Genomic DNA, 15,234 nt, shown 5'->3' on the forward strand with positions numbered 1-15,234 from the left:
CCTCGTGCTCTGTTCACAGTTCACATTACACGGTGTTGACTGACGGTTGAATGTTGGTGCTGCCAACGTGGATGCCAGTAAGAGCCAACTGTGTTTTTAAAAACAATTCCTACTTAGCCATCTGTTGTATGCTGCAGTCCCGGCACCATCCATAGGCTGCTTCCAGGAGTCAGGGCACTGGACTCCTCCCTGGGGTTTGTGTACAGGTGCCCCGCCCCTGAGAAGGAAGCATGCTTAGATCCAGGTGGTAGACATGCTTGTGCAGAGAACAGCCACTTCCAGTAACTGCCAGCCCTTCAAGTGACCTTAAGCATGTGCATGCTCCTTCTTTCCATCCCACACAAGTTGCTGAATTATCAAATTCCTGGAGAAGCTACCTTACAGCGTTCAAACTAATGTGCCTTTTGAGAGTCTACAAACATATTCAACCAAGTCCTGAACTCTGGAATGAGTAATGTAGCTCTTAAAAGGAAATTAATTAATTCGTTATTTAATTAATTAATTTTGGATAGAGAACATGTACTTATGGTACAAATTCAAAAGACAAAAGGGGGTTACAGTGGAAATTAAGTCTCCTTTGTACCTATATTTTAGCTACTCAAATCTCCTCTCCAGAAGCAATTACCATTACCTGATTCATATTTATCCTTTCAGATCGATTCTGTGCTTATACCAAGCATCTATAGTTTTTCAGCTAATGGTAGCATGCTATGTATGTTTCAACCACCTTGTTTTTCTTGCTTACAACTATGCCTTGGTGAGCATCCCCTATCACTACATATGGAACTGCCTCAATTTTAGAAAACAATTTCGTTGTATTCTGGTTTAAGAATATAATTTAATGTATTTACCAATTGGGACGCATTTAGGTTGTTTCTATTCTCTTGCTATCAAACAATGCTGCAGTAAACAGCCCCGTGCATATATCACTTCACACATGCGAATATGTTTTTATTTATTTATTTCAGCATATTATGGGGGTACAAATGTTTAGGTTACATATATCGCCTTTCCCCCACCCACAAATATGTTTTTAGATTAAATTCCTAGAAGTAGAATGGTCAAAAGGTGTCTTCATTGTGAATTTTGATGGATATTACCAAAGAGTCTCCATAGAGGTTGTAGCTGCTCACACTCCAGCTAGCAGGCTGTGAGTGTGCTTGGTTCCTCATACCTTTGCCTATACTTGGTGCGATAAAACTTGATCTTCCACAATTTAGTAGGTAAAAAATGGAATCTTATTGTAGTTTAATGGTGCACTGATATTATTAGGTTAAAGAGCTTTTCATATGTTTTAGAGGAATGTATAGTACTTCTTTTTCTATGAACTATTTAATTCCTTTATCAGTTTTTTTCCCTGTTGGATTGTGGTGTTTTTATCTTATTGATTTGTAGAGGCTCCTTTTTTTTTTTTTTTTTTTTTTAAGGAAGTTAGCTCTCATGTGTGATATGAGTTGCAAATCTTTTTTGATATTTTTTGCCATGCATATTTTTAAATGATAATATAGTTGAATGTATCAATCTCCTTTGAAAATAGCTTTCAAATTTTTGTGTCATATTTTAAAATGTACCTCCCCCCAAGAGTATGTGTGTTCCCATGTGTTTTTTGATAGTAGCCAATATGGTAATTTAATTTTTTAAAACTAGATATTTTATCATCTGGAATTTATTTTAGTAGAAAGTGTGAAGTAGGGAATCCAACTCTATTTTTTTTTTAGTGTGGCTATCCAGCTGTCCCAGCAAGAACACCCAGCATTTTCCCTTCTGATCTGAAATGCTTCCATCATTACATACTCAACAGACTGGATGGTTAGCTCTATTCCTGGCCTATATTATAACTGTTCCATTGATCCATCTATAGATGCCCCAGGACCACACTGTTTTTATTATTATGGCTTTATAATTTAGAATTCCTGATAGATTAGGTTGCCCCTTCATGACTTTTTTCCCCTATTTGCTAGTTTGTATTTCATATGATCTTTAGAATCAGCTCCAATAGCTTCCTCCACCAGCCTACCCCTGACAATGTGTTATTTTCAGAGATCATGATAAATTTATAGATTGAGAGAGAATCGAAATTTTTGTGATGTTGCATTTTCCTGTCCAAGAACTGATGTACCTTTCCCTTTATTCAAGTCTTTTGTGTTTTCTCTCAATAGTATTTTAAAAAATGTTCTTCATGTGAATCTTATACTTTTTAAATATTTGTCACTATTCTAAATAAGACTTTTCAGCTGGGCACAGTGGCTCATGCCTGGAATCCCAGCACTTTGGGAGGCCAAGGCAGGAGATCATTTGTGGCCAGGAGTTTAAGACCAGCCTGGGCAACACAGCAAGACTCCTTTTCTAGAAAAAAAAAAAATTGCCAGGCATGATGGCACATACCTGTAGTCCCAGCTATTCAGGAGGCTGAGGCAGGAGGATCACTTGAGCCCAGGAGTTTGAGGTTGTAGCGAAGTACGATGAGGCCACTGCACTCTAGCCTGGGAAATGGAATGAGACCCTGTCTCAAAAAAAAAAAAAGTCTTTCATTTTCTATCTAGTTGTTATTTATGTATGAAGCCTTTTGATTTTTTTTATTAGGTTCATATTTAGCCATCTTACTGAAATCTCAGATTTTGTAAGCATTCAGCTGATTTTCTTGGGTTTACTAGATAAAACAGTCATATCATCTACAAATGGTAGTAATTTTACCTCCTACCTCCCCAATTTTTTTAACCTCATGTTTCTCTTTGACTTAATGTGAATGCTCTTAGTATTTTCCCCTTAAACATTATGTTTCTGTTGATTTTTTACTTTGTAAAGGTCCTTTTCAGTTCCTACTTAGAATGGTTCTTGCCCTGTTGTCCGTGGTTAGTTGTGGCAAACTTTGCAATCACTCCTTGCAAAAGCTAAAGACTGAAAGGGCACAAGCTGGAAAGGCCTCCCTTACATTGGGCAGTCATCAGCCTCCTGAGTCCTTCCTCTCATTTTCCCTCTGAAACAACAGAGAAGGAAACCAACCAGTCTCCCATTTGCATGGCAGACCTTCAGACTCTTGAGGAGAAAGTGAGTCAGCCTCTCAGTCGTTTCTCTCTGCTTTACGGTATTGGAGCGTAACGAAAAAGCAGGTTGAGGTCTTTGAAGACCTGCTGGGCACAGAGCTCTGTGCTAAGTTCCAACTCCACGTGTGTTTATGCTCCATCAGCAATCCGCTGATCTGCCAGTGTGTCGGGATTTCTAGTGCTGTTTCTTGCCCTCACATCTCAGAAGCTGCACCCCCAAAGCCATCCCTTTCCACTGCACTGTGGCTTTCGTAGGGAAAATCCCATGCTTATGACCCAAAGTGAGACCATTTGATTCAAATTTCCTATTAACTTTTGAATTTTATTATTGACTCTAGACTTCTAATCGTAGTCATGGCAGTCATATTATTTACTGGTCTAAAATCCCTTCTTAACTGAGCACCAACAACCTATTGTGGTTTCATTTGTTATTGGACCACTTACTTTCATTTTGGATACTCTGGAGAACTTGATTTTTTCTGCAAACTATGCAATGTTTGTTATAAGTCATGTGGATTTAATTGCAATTATGACAGGTTTTTGATTTTTAAATAAAGAAATCATAACCTCCGGAAAGGTGCCATTTTTTAGATCTCAAATTCCAAAATTCTTGAAGTTTTCCTTTGGCTAAAAAGCAGGGACAGCTGTCATGGAGACTTTGGCGACATCTAAGTGGAGTCAGAATAAACAGGCATGGAAACAAACCATTTGTTCTGATCTTTTTCATTTAGTTCTCAATGCTTGAGCATAAGATGGCAACTTTTAAACAATAAAACACCACCACATGTGGTATTACTTTTGTTTTCATGCCTAGGGCGTTGTGCATGTCTGTCAAATCTGCATGACCTGTTTAGTGCACTGAAAGCAGGACTGATTCCATATTTTGACTTCAGTACCACATAAACCTTTATTCTTTAAACAAGTAATGAGACATAGCATGCAGTTGTCTATATATATGGAATTTACTCCTTGATAGACTTCATAAATCTTGAGGGCAAACACCTAAAAAAAAAAACCAAAAAAACAAAAAAACAGCATTTTTGGTATTTAACAACTGTATTGTTACAAAATGAAGCCAGTATGTTCTATCTAGTCTTTAGAGCAAAAACTTTCTCACCAATCTTTTTCACTTTCCCCTCAGGCTTCAGGATAATAGGGCCTGGGCATAGTGATCAATAAATATGTATTTAATGAGTGAGTGAAGTCTAAAATTCAGTTCAAGCTGAGTGTGCTTATTGAGGCAATCATTTCGTCACTAATTATAATTAATGTACATTTAAAATATTTCTTCAATCATCAATTCAGATAAGATAAGCAATACATCTACCCCAGCGTAATATTTTAGATAGTCGTCAGGAATTACCTTCTCAGTCATAGGGCATGTTTTTTCATTAATTAACTGGAGCATAATTAGTTGTCAGTGGACGTGCGGCTCAATTTCATCGATCTATTCTCAGTGCATCTAAAGATAGTCCTCTCCTGAGGGTCTTGTCAGGTGACAGGTTCTGAAATAACAACCAGTATGATCCGAGGTGTTCGGACTGACCTTTTCCAGACACAGGCACTAAACAGCAGAGACACAAATAGATCCAGGCTGCTCCCCTCCCCACTTCCTTCTAAGGAACACCCAGTGAGTTCTGTACTTGTAGACCTGGGGTGGAGGTGGGTGGGGTGGTTATTCTACCTTAAGTTCTAAAGTAGTTTGTTTTCTGAGTCAATTATCCTTTTTCCTTTTTCAGGTTCTCCATGCTATTCTCTAAGGCAGGTATTGAGAAGTGAAATAACTGAGCAAAAGTAGAAATAACGTGGAAAAAAAAAATCTATCTGTGGATGAACAGTGACCACTCTTGGATTCTAATGCTTTTGTGGTGTATTCATTAATAGCAAAACAAAACAAATAGAAACCGCTATTTTTCTGAGAATGGACCTGAAGGCCATTGTGCTATTATTTCCGTTGACCATTATGCACTGCATACTCCCAGGAGCAGGAATCTAGTTCTCTAGCACTGAGGTTAGGAATTCTCTCATCAGCCAGGAGTCTAACTTGTAATTCTCTTCACAGCCTCTCCCAAAGGAGGCTTACAGAAAGAGCACTTGAATGCTTTGCCTTTTTTTTTTTTTTTTGGTATCATTGCTCTAGGCCATGATATCAAGCAGATTAAAGAGAATGAAAAAGAAGCACAAAACTATTGCAGCTCATTGGCAAATCCAGAGAGCGCCATCTTCAAATCCAGCGAGTCTATTTGCATTTAACTGGTTGGGTTGTTACAGTGCACTTAGCAAGCCCACTGCCAATTAGATACTAGCACTTTTCTTTTAATTTAAATAGGTGATTTAGAAACAGCAACTTTGAGGATTTTTTTTGGCATTTAGAATTCTCTTTTCTTGCAAGGATCAAGTTGCTTTAAAGACAGTGTCTTCTTTAAAGATATTCAGTTTCTATTAACTTTAGTAGCTTTGGCATGATGATCATGTGGGAAATCATTACCCTAAATTTTCCATACTTTGGATCTATTAATGAGATCATTGGGGTACTATGTATTATAGATTGATGAAACATCTTAATCCAAAAGTGCCCTCTCAGCTAAAAATTGATAAAGAAAATAATATGTTCTTGGAGATTCATTAACCACAAAATCAGTTTGTTTTCTGAATTAAAAGAAAAATAATTTGATTCTGTTCCAAAGACCATTCTGGAAGACACACACTGGACAAAAGTTGATGAAAATAGAAATGATCTGATAAAGTAATTGTAGCGCACAATGGCCATTTTGCAGAATCTGGGTTGCTACCTCCAGTGGTCATAAAAAGGGAATAAAATAAGTTATTTGTTGTTAATAACATATATTCATTCACTACAGAATTGAAATATGAGTCATTTAGCAGATGGCCTTATATTTAAAATTATTATTTTCATTTTGTATTTAGATCTTTCTCTGGAATTAAAGGACTCCAGCTGAAAGTTAACCTCCAACCCAATGATAATTACTTTTTTTACGTGAGAGCCATCAATGCATTTGGGACAAGTGAACAGAGTGAAGCTGCCCTCATCTCCACCAGAGGTACTTTTTCCTTTGTACACAGCAAGCTATTTCCAAGTATTTCCTTCCCTTCTGACACCCAGAGAAGATGTCTTAAAGGGCAACTTCATAAAGCCCCCAACCTGCTGTCAATGCTAACTTTTTGTCATTGGGACCCAAGATTGGTCAAAGGTCAAGATATTTCTTTCAGGCCAGGCGCGGTGGCTCACGCCTGTAATCCTAGCACTCTGGGAAGCCAAGGCGTGCGGATTGCTCAAGGTCAGGAGTTCGAAACCAGCCTGAGCAAGAGTGAGACCCCGTCTCTACTATAAATAGAAAGAAATTAATTGGCCAACTAATATATATAGAAAAAATTAGCCGGGTATGGTGGCGGATGCCTGTAGTCCCAGCTACTTGGGAGGCTGAGGCAGTAGGATTGGTTGAGCCCAGGAGTGTGAGGTTGCTGTAAGCTAGGATGATGCCACAGCACTCACTCTAGCCTGGGCAACAAAGCGAGACTCTGTCTCAAAAACAAACAAACAAAAAAACCCCGATATTTCTTTCATTTCTCTGCTTTAAAGGTTCTGGACCTTTGCTACCCAATAACAATCAGTCAGGGTGCTTAAAAGATACTGATGTTCTGGTCCCACTCCCAAAGATCTGGAGATGGGCTCAGACATTTCTGTTTTTAGAAATTTCCCCAGATGATTCTTGTTTGACTCACAATGTGCTATGATTTGTAGGTCGTGTGTGTGTGTGTGTGTGTGTGTGTGTGTGTGTGTGTGTGTATGTGTGTGTGTGGTGGGTTGGGGATGTTCCTATTCTATTACACCATGAATTCTATGAATGAGTTTCCAGTCTTGTTCTTATGTTTATTCTTGGTGCTCGATACATAGTTTATGCCAATTAATGTTTGTTGAATGAATAATTGAAAGAATAACTCAAGGAAGTGATAGAACTGCTCAATGACATTTTGGGGAAAATATCCAGATGATGCAAACAAAAAATGTTTGACTGTTCTCAATTTTTGTGAAAGGAAGTGAGGAATGAAAAGTGATCATTTTATTATCTTATCCTAGGCCCAGAGATAGCACAATATGTGATTTGCTTAACCAGCAAAAACTTGTGCACCTGTCTCATTTGTGATGCAGTTAGGGCCGGTCTGATGATTATGAAGAGCAGATGTGAGGGCTGCCTGCCCAGAAATGTTCTCTCCATAGTTCCAACATCGTGCCTGTACCTCCAATTGTTAAAGCCTTTCCTTTAGGCTATATCAGTGCATCCCCAACTTTTAATGCACACACAGGTCTCCTGAGGATATTGTTAAAATACAGATTCTGAGTTGGTAGGTCCGGGGTGGGGCCTGAGCTTCTGCCTTCCTAACTAGTTTCCAGGTGATGTAGAAGCTGCTGGTCCAAGGAGCGCCCTTTGCATAGTGGAGTGAGCGCTAGTACAGGACACACCTGTGAGGACATACCAGCAGCCCCATGTAAACCAGCCCCTGGCATCCAGGAAGGCCTCATCGCGAGTGAGATTTTCAGCTATGGATCTGTAAACACTGAGTGGGGGGATTTTGATGTCAGGGGAGAGGGAGACTAAGATCTGAAATGTGGGGCCTGGCTTGGGGACAGCACTGGACATCATGGCAATCTCATAATCCTGTTTTCTTAACTGCAATAGGAACCAGATTTCTCTTGTTGAGAGAAACGGCTCATCCTGCCCTACAAATTTCCTCCAACGGGACCGTGATCAGCTTCATTGAGAGGAGAAGGCTGACGGAGTAAGTAGAAGCAAAAGGCCCAAGTGGACTAATGTCCCATAGTCTTAGGTTGCCGTAGTGTGGTATCAGCTAAGCACGTCCTTAGCTTAATGGACAGGCCTGGGCGTGGCGTTGGCTATAAGTGTGTGCGTCCGTGCAGTTCAGCTGTGGTTCATTGCTAGGGGAAGGTGGCCGCGATGGTTCATAACTTGGAGCAAGTGTCACTATTTTTATTGGAAAGGCAAGCACAAATGGTTTTGCTTAAAACATTGGAGGTTGGAAGATATTATCTCTGGTTCAATTAAAAAAAAGGGGGGGGGGTGCCCAGTAATTTATCTATTACTTTCAATAGCATACTGGATTTTGTATCAACCCTCTTGAAAAGGAATAGAGGAGAAGGACATTTTATTGTGTCCCTGGTTCTGGCCACAGAATCTTGTCCCCATAGCACCTCCCCCCAAAACGAAGCGTCAAAGCAAAGAAGAGCCAGAAGCTGAGGATGGGTTGGGGAGGCTGCCCTGCAAATTGCCTGCAAACTCTCACGGCCATTTGGGGGTCAAAGTGGCCAAATGGGAGAAAGCGCGTGAGGCTCACACTGCTGATGGTGCTGATGTGCGCTAAGCTGGCCAGTGGCGACCTGCACTGCTTTCCTGGCTGGTCGCTACTTGCCTGTGGCCCAGCTCAGGTGTTACCACTTCTACAAATGGTCAGTCGTACCTTCTCCAGGCCCTGGCACCCTTTGGTCTTATCTGTGTAAAAGGACGGAAAACTCATGGGACTGTTTGTCAGCCAGTCAATCATGAATAATCCTCTGTCTTACGCATCTGTGAATCCCCAGTGTCTAGCATGGGGCCAGGGCATTGTAGATGCTAAAAGTATACAAATGAGTGCATTTAAGGGGAAAGAAAAAGAGTTAAGAAATAGGTTGAACTTTTCTGTCTTTTGGATTTCTCAAAAAATTGAAAAGAAAAGAAATAGACTGGAGGTGGGTTAGAGTTCAGAGATAATAACTGATGATAACTGTAACGTATTTTAGAGAATTTTATTTATTATTAACTAGAAAATTAGCTCATAAGTGTCAGGCAGCCAGGCTTTGCTCCAGAGAGTGAGGGCTTGTCAGTAGCCACCTCTCTGAAATGAGGTTGTTGGGTAAAGACAGGAGGAAGTGAAATACATTTCCTTGCATTAATCATTTTCTCATCTTTTAAAAGAGAGGAAGAGGGTACCGACTGAATATTAACACTGCTTAAATTAAAAATGCTTCCTTGCTGTCTCAGCCATTTCCAAGTAAAACTGAGCAATTCATGCAAACAAGGTCATCCATCAGCAGCTGAAAGTACTTTGGTTCATTTTACTGAGCCTCTTGTCAAAATAGCTAAGGTGAGACAAAAAGGGAACTTTTAACCAACCTCTCAGGGGCACCTACAACAACTCAAAGAGGCCACAGTCATGCAGACTGTTGACCACAAGCATCTACGAAGCACACTAAACATACCTGGTTAATTCCACACTCTGCTCTGCTTGGGCCTCACCATTTAAGAGGTGTTTTGGGACACCTCTTGGGTCTTACCATTTAAGAGGTAAGACACCTTAAATGGTGTCTTACCATTTAAGAGGTGTTTTGTTTGCCGTGCCCAGAAATGTCAGTAGGTACTAGAACTCATTGTTAAAGAAGGTTTTCGTGATTCCTTTTTTGCAAGTGCTGGAAGAAAACTCTGCAAGTTATATTCCCCACCTGCCTCCCTTGTATTTCCTGTCTCTCCTTAAAAGCAGAGGCTGTGCCATCTCTTTTTATGCTGCCATTATTCTAGTCATTTCCTGGTTCCCACTTCGGTTAAGAGATGCAATGTGCAATATATGCACGTAGTATGTGACAGGGGAAATACAGCAAATGCCTGTTGAGAATTTGGGGAATTCTGCGGCAGTTTCCAAGGATAGAATCCTGCCTAAACTGTGTGTGAGTTTGTGAATGTTGATGCTCATGAAATAAAGGCTGGTGATCTTCGTGCCAAGCTTGAGCTGATCAACTTTGCCTGCAGGATCCCTTCGGTGCTGGGCGAGGAGCTGCCTGCCTGTGGCCAGCATTACTGGGAAACCACCGTCACAGACTGCCCAGCTTATCGCCTCGGCATCTGCTCCAGCTCAGCTGTGCAGGCCGGGACCCTGGGACAAGGCGACACCTCGTGGTACATGCACTGCTCCGAGCCACAGAGGTAAGCCGGAGCCCTGCCCCTTCCCTCCTAACCAAAATGTCTGCATGGGTGTCTAGGGGCTCTGAGGGACCTAATAAACAGACCTTCCCTTAGTGAGGAGGGAAGGCCCTCAGTGAGCCAACTAAGAAAGAAAACAAGAGTCGAGTATATGGAGATGAAACTCTTATTACTGAGAAAGCTAACTTTAGAGAATGTGGATCATACCTAAGAGTAGGAGTGTTTTTTATATTGAACCCTATTATTAGGCAGGTTTACCCACCCAGAGCCCTGGCCGGCCAGCTTCCCTGCCCTGCAGGGCAGAGGTGGTCTCTGGAGAAGCAGAGAAGGATTGTGTGTCTCTCCAGTCAGCTTATGAGCAAGAGATAGGGAAGAGGGAGGGGGGCAGGGCCAGTTTTTTCCTTCTAACCTCACCCCAGGATGCAGAGAGATCACAGGGTAATGCTAAGAGGGCTCTCTGGCAGAGAAGAAATAAACAGAGTGAGGAGAAAGTGGAGACCCCACACCTCCCCTATGTTGGTCTATATTGGGGGTTAGCAAACTGCAGCCCATAGGCCAAACGTGACCCGCTGACTGTTTTTGTATATAGTTTTATGGAATGCAGTCATGCTTGTTTGTTTATGTGTGGTCTATGGCTACTTTTGCACTACAGTGGCAGAGCTGACAGAGACCAAATGGCCTCCAAATCCTAAGATATTTACTATCCGCCCCTTTCCAGAAGAAGTTTGTCAAGCTCTGGTCTATATTACTTGTATTGTTTGGTTGGTGGATGTATAAAAGCCATTATCTCGTGTTATTCTCAGAGAGACCAGGCAAGCTTGTTATAATCTGAGTATGCTCACAGGATGGTTTAATAGAAAGAGCACTGGCCTGGGAACCAGGAAGCTAATTTTAGTCCTGGCTCCATCCTTGCTTCGCCACCTGTTGCTATTCACCGTAAATTGGTTAACCCTTTGAGCAACCTCGCCATGCATCATCTGTCTCAGCAGGGGACAGTAATACCTGGACTTTTGGGGTTGTGACAATCACATGAAATCAGGTACAGGGAAGAGCTTTGAAATTGTAAAGTGTCATACAAATGTGAGGCATTATTCAAATGAAATGCTTTAAAAAGAAGCCTTCAGTGCCTGCAAGTTCCCAGAAAAGGCCCACAGATTGGGATTTGCATATCTCTGGCTGCACATTTCTGCTTGCATCCTACTTGACAGTTTGCTTCTCTGAGATGGTTCATAAGGACACCATCTCCAAGCACTATTTAAAGTCACATTCCATCAAGTCAGAGCGATTATGATTAATTGATATTCAGCACTGTGCAACACTTCAGGACCCAGCCCCTGCCTAGAGTTTGAAATCACTCAAACTCAGAGTTTAGGGTTAGTAGATTTAGGGCCAAAACTCGGTATTAATTTCATGAAAACATCCTTACCTATTCAAATCCTTAAAAACCCAAAACAAGGACTAACTTCCTTTGGAAATTTCTAGACTCTAGAAAATAGAATTGTATATTTCGTTGACAAGGTCAACCTACAGCTTTGGTCTTTGGCTCTATGATCTTTGGCTCCATAGGTGTGAGGAGAAAGGGTGTGTCAACCTGTGTGGTCACAGCAGAGGGGAGGTCAGGTCCCAGGTGGTTCATTTCTTGCTTTGGGGACTTCACGTGGAGCACCCGGCCTCTGGGATGCTGGGCGAACTGCTGCGGCAGCCCCTTCTGTCCTTCACTCTTTCTGGCTTAATGATTTAAACCAGCCTGTGTTACTCTTGATTCTGCTTACACAGAATCTGAGCTTTAAGCTGTCGCCGTTGTGAAGGAGACGGTCTGTCTCAGGAAGAAAGTCAGCTGGCTCTCTTCCTGTCCACTCCTCGTTGCCGTCCTTGTTCGAGGCTGCCTCACCTCCCTTGCAGTTTCCCCAGCAGCCCGCCTGCCTGTAGGCTCACTTCGGGTCTCTCCCCACCCCAAGCTATCCCACATGGCCACACTGAAGAATACTTCTAAAACATAACTCTCATCATATCCCTTCCTTTTCTGCTCAACTATCTGCAAACATTCCCAGCAGAACCAGAACTCAGGGGCGCAGTGAAGAGGGGAAGCCAGAAAGCAGGTGGCCAGGCCCGGGTGAGGAGCCCCAAGGGGTGATGGCCACGGCGGAGGGTCTGGGCTGAGTCCGGGCCAGCTGTGAGATTCAAGCGGGCGGGGTCCTCAGCCCACCTGGGGGAGGGGGCCACGGCAATCCAGGGTCACACAGGTTCAGAGTCAGGCTTCTGGATGGTGCTTGTTTGAACAGGGACTGTCTGTCCCACGGGCAGGCAGGCAAAAGCTGGGCAGGGAGCCAGGCCCCAGGCTAATAGGCTAGGTTTCAGGCCAGACGTGGGTTAGTGGAGAAATCAGTGTGCTCAGTTGGAAATCGAGGCAAAAGTGGAGCTGGGCAGCTTCCATGTCCTGCAGAACTGGTGGAGCCAAGGCTTTAGCGAATATCTTTCCCTCCATGGCCTCCATGGTGGGGATTGTCTCAGGGACTAACCAGGTCTGGGCTGTCAGGGTCTGGGGACCAGGGACCTTCCAAGCAGGGGAGAAGAAATAGCTCATTTGGTCATCAAGGACCCTCCAGACCAGCACTGTAATAGAACATTCTACAAAATAGAAAAATGATGTCACAAGTGATGTCACAAATGATGTCACAGGTGGCTATTAAACACTAAAGTGTGGCTAGTAGAAATGAAAAACTGAATTTTAAGTTTTATTTTATTTTTTTTTAATTTTAAAGTTTATTTTATTTTAATTAATTTTAAGTGGCCACATGTGGCTAGTGGCTACTGTATTTGACAGGGCAGGTCTTGAGCCTGACTCGTGACTTGATTATCTATGTAATATCCTAAAAGTCACTCCTATGTCCTGTCCAAGCCCATCAGGCAGGTGGTGATGTTCTCTGCCACATATAGGCCATTCGGCCACCTCATCATGGTGGCTGCTGTCTTTGCTGTGTGCATCTCTTTCTCCTTCCTTTCCACCTATGCAAGCCCTACCCTTTCTTTTTACCTGAGTTTAAGCCCATCTGCTCCCAAAGCCTTCTGTAAGGGCCCAGCTCACACTGCTGCTCCCTATGGTTGCTGCCTGAAACGTTTGTCTGCCCTGCAGGTTCCAGAACTTCATAATGTCTTGGCATCTTTCTCCTTAGCAAGGCCGTAAAAAGATCCTTCCTCATCCCCTAAGTCTCACTTAGCTCCCCATCTCCATGAGCCTCTGCTCTTGCATGTGAGTTTCTTTCTGCAGTGAAGTTGCCTAGTTGCCATCCCCTAAGTCCCTGTGCTTGAGCTTCTGGGCCTTAAAACAAACATCCCTGGTATTAAAGGTCCTTGGCCCCTCCTGCCAGACCTGTCATTGACTCAGATTCTTAGGGTGCAAACTGCCCTGGTGTCTTTGTGCTCCCAGTCCACTGACCCCATCCACAAACCTTTCTCTCATCGCTTTCCTTCTCTTCCATCTCTCATTCCTTCCCTTCCCCTACTTTCAGGTCCCCAGGCTCCATTTCTAAGATTGCTAGGAGAAAAAAAACCCCAAACTCATGTTACTTTTTTTGCACTGAGCAATTTAGCATTTCTGGTCAGCAATTTCTCCCTCCTGGCCTGGCCTTGAACCTTTTTTCCCTTCATGACAGAAGCACATTTGTTAAGTGTGGTTGGTAAGCACTTTAACAGTCTGCGCCTGAGACACATTCTCAGCCACGATTTTTCCTGCCTGCTCCGTACAGGATGGGATCCCAGAGGGCAGGGATGGTGTTCTCTAGTCCCTCACCTTCCCTGAGTACCTAGTCCAGTGCTGGACATGCCGGGGAAGTAGTTACTGAATTGAATTTGTTTGAATTGGAGAGAGGAATCGAAGGCAACCCCCCTGGCTGTGAGGCTGCGGCAAACATCGAGAAGACGAAAAGGAACATTGGTTTGGGGAAGGGGGAGCGGAAACAAAGGATGAAGTTGGCAAAAATAATGAAATCTTTCTTTAACTTCATAAAGGTCCTTATGTAAGTTACCTATAAATTTTTTAACTGTAAAATTAATACATTGTATGGAAGGCAAGCCTGTGGTACTTTTAAAAATACATGGCAGCCTCAAAGGAGTTTTATTCAAAAGAATGACACACCATGAATGCGGTAGTTAAAACATGTGGGCAGCTGGGAAAGAATTAGAATGTGGAGAAAAATCACAAGGGAGGCATATGTTGGTTATTCTGGGACTACCTCCTAATGTAGAAGGAGCAAAATTATTAAAAATGCTCATCTGTTGGGATGAGCTATGCATTTTAGCACCTAGGAGGGATCTGGTTAAAGGATTTGGGACGACATTGTTGCAACTCATTATTGTGAATTGAAGTTACTAACTGAAAAATTGGTTCTTCCCAAGGGATTTTCCTCATTGAGTTCTTCAAGATTTCCAAAGTGTGTTTTTCCCCCCATTTTATTTCATTTCAGGTACACATTTTTCTACAGCGGCATCACAAGCGATGTTCAGGTGACTGAGCGGCCGGCCAGAGTGGGCATTCTGCTGGACTACAACCACCAGAGGCTGCTGTTCATAAATGCCGAGAGTGGACAGTTGCTCTTCATCATTAGGCACAGGTTTAATGAGGGTGTTCACCCTGCCTTTGCCCTGGAGAAACCTGGGAAATGTACTCTGCACCTGGGCATAGAGCCCCCAGATTCTGCAAGGCACAAGTGATCCTTGGCTTTCAGAGTTTGCAAGAGCAATAATTTAAATTTTGGGGAGGGGGGGGTCTGTTGTTCTTTCCCCCAGGTGCTATACATTATTCAAAAAGTCTCCCACACATTTGCACTAATGATGGCTGTGTGCACAGCAGTCAGCACCTGAGCACAGCCCAGAAGAAAACTTTCACTTTCGGAGCAGTGTGTGAGTAAAGAGGATGAAAACAACCACAGCTCTTTGGTTTATATGCATTTGAGTTCTTTCCTAAACTAAGAGGTCTTACACTTGACTTGGGAATCAAAATAGAGCAATAGACTTCCACCTGTTTTGTTGGTCGAAGAGCCCCTCTGATGGACAGGTTGGAGCGAAGGGTAGGTCGTGCTGGTCTGGCATCTCCTCTGACAAAGAGAGATGGACATTTTCCACAAGAAAAATGTCCCCTTACTTTGCTAAAGGATGATGAATCCCAATCATTAGAGAAAGTGTTTTACCTGAGCTAAATTTAT

The 15,234-nt window shown here is 42.7% G+C and overlaps 1 protein-coding gene across 1 annotated transcript in view; it reads left to right on the plus strand.

Annotated features, from left to right (window-relative positions):
* The window catches only part of CMYA5 (cardiomyopathy associated 5), an 88,144-nt gene extending 73,113 nt beyond the window's left edge, over positions 1 to 15,031 (plus strand). The window contains exons 10-13 of the mRNA XM_012766785.2: positions 5,973 to 6,106; positions 7,745 to 7,844; positions 9,863 to 10,036; positions 14,497 to 15,031. Of these exons, the coding sequence (XP_012622239.2) occupies positions 5,973 to 6,106; positions 7,745 to 7,844; positions 9,863 to 10,036; positions 14,497 to 14,743 (655 nt within the window). The 3' untranslated portion in view covers positions 14,744 to 15,031. The remainder of the gene's footprint in view (positions 1 to 5,972; positions 6,107 to 7,744; positions 7,845 to 9,862; positions 10,037 to 14,496) is intronic.
* The last annotated feature ends 203 nt before the right edge of the window (positions 15,032 to 15,234 follow it).

This window comes from Microcebus murinus, chromosome 11 (genome assembly GCF_040939455.1).
Source record: "Microcebus murinus isolate Inina chromosome 11, M.murinus_Inina_mat1.0, whole genome shotgun sequence".
Classification (NCBI taxonomy): Eukaryota; Metazoa; Chordata; class Mammalia; order Primates; family Cheirogaleidae; genus Microcebus; species Microcebus murinus.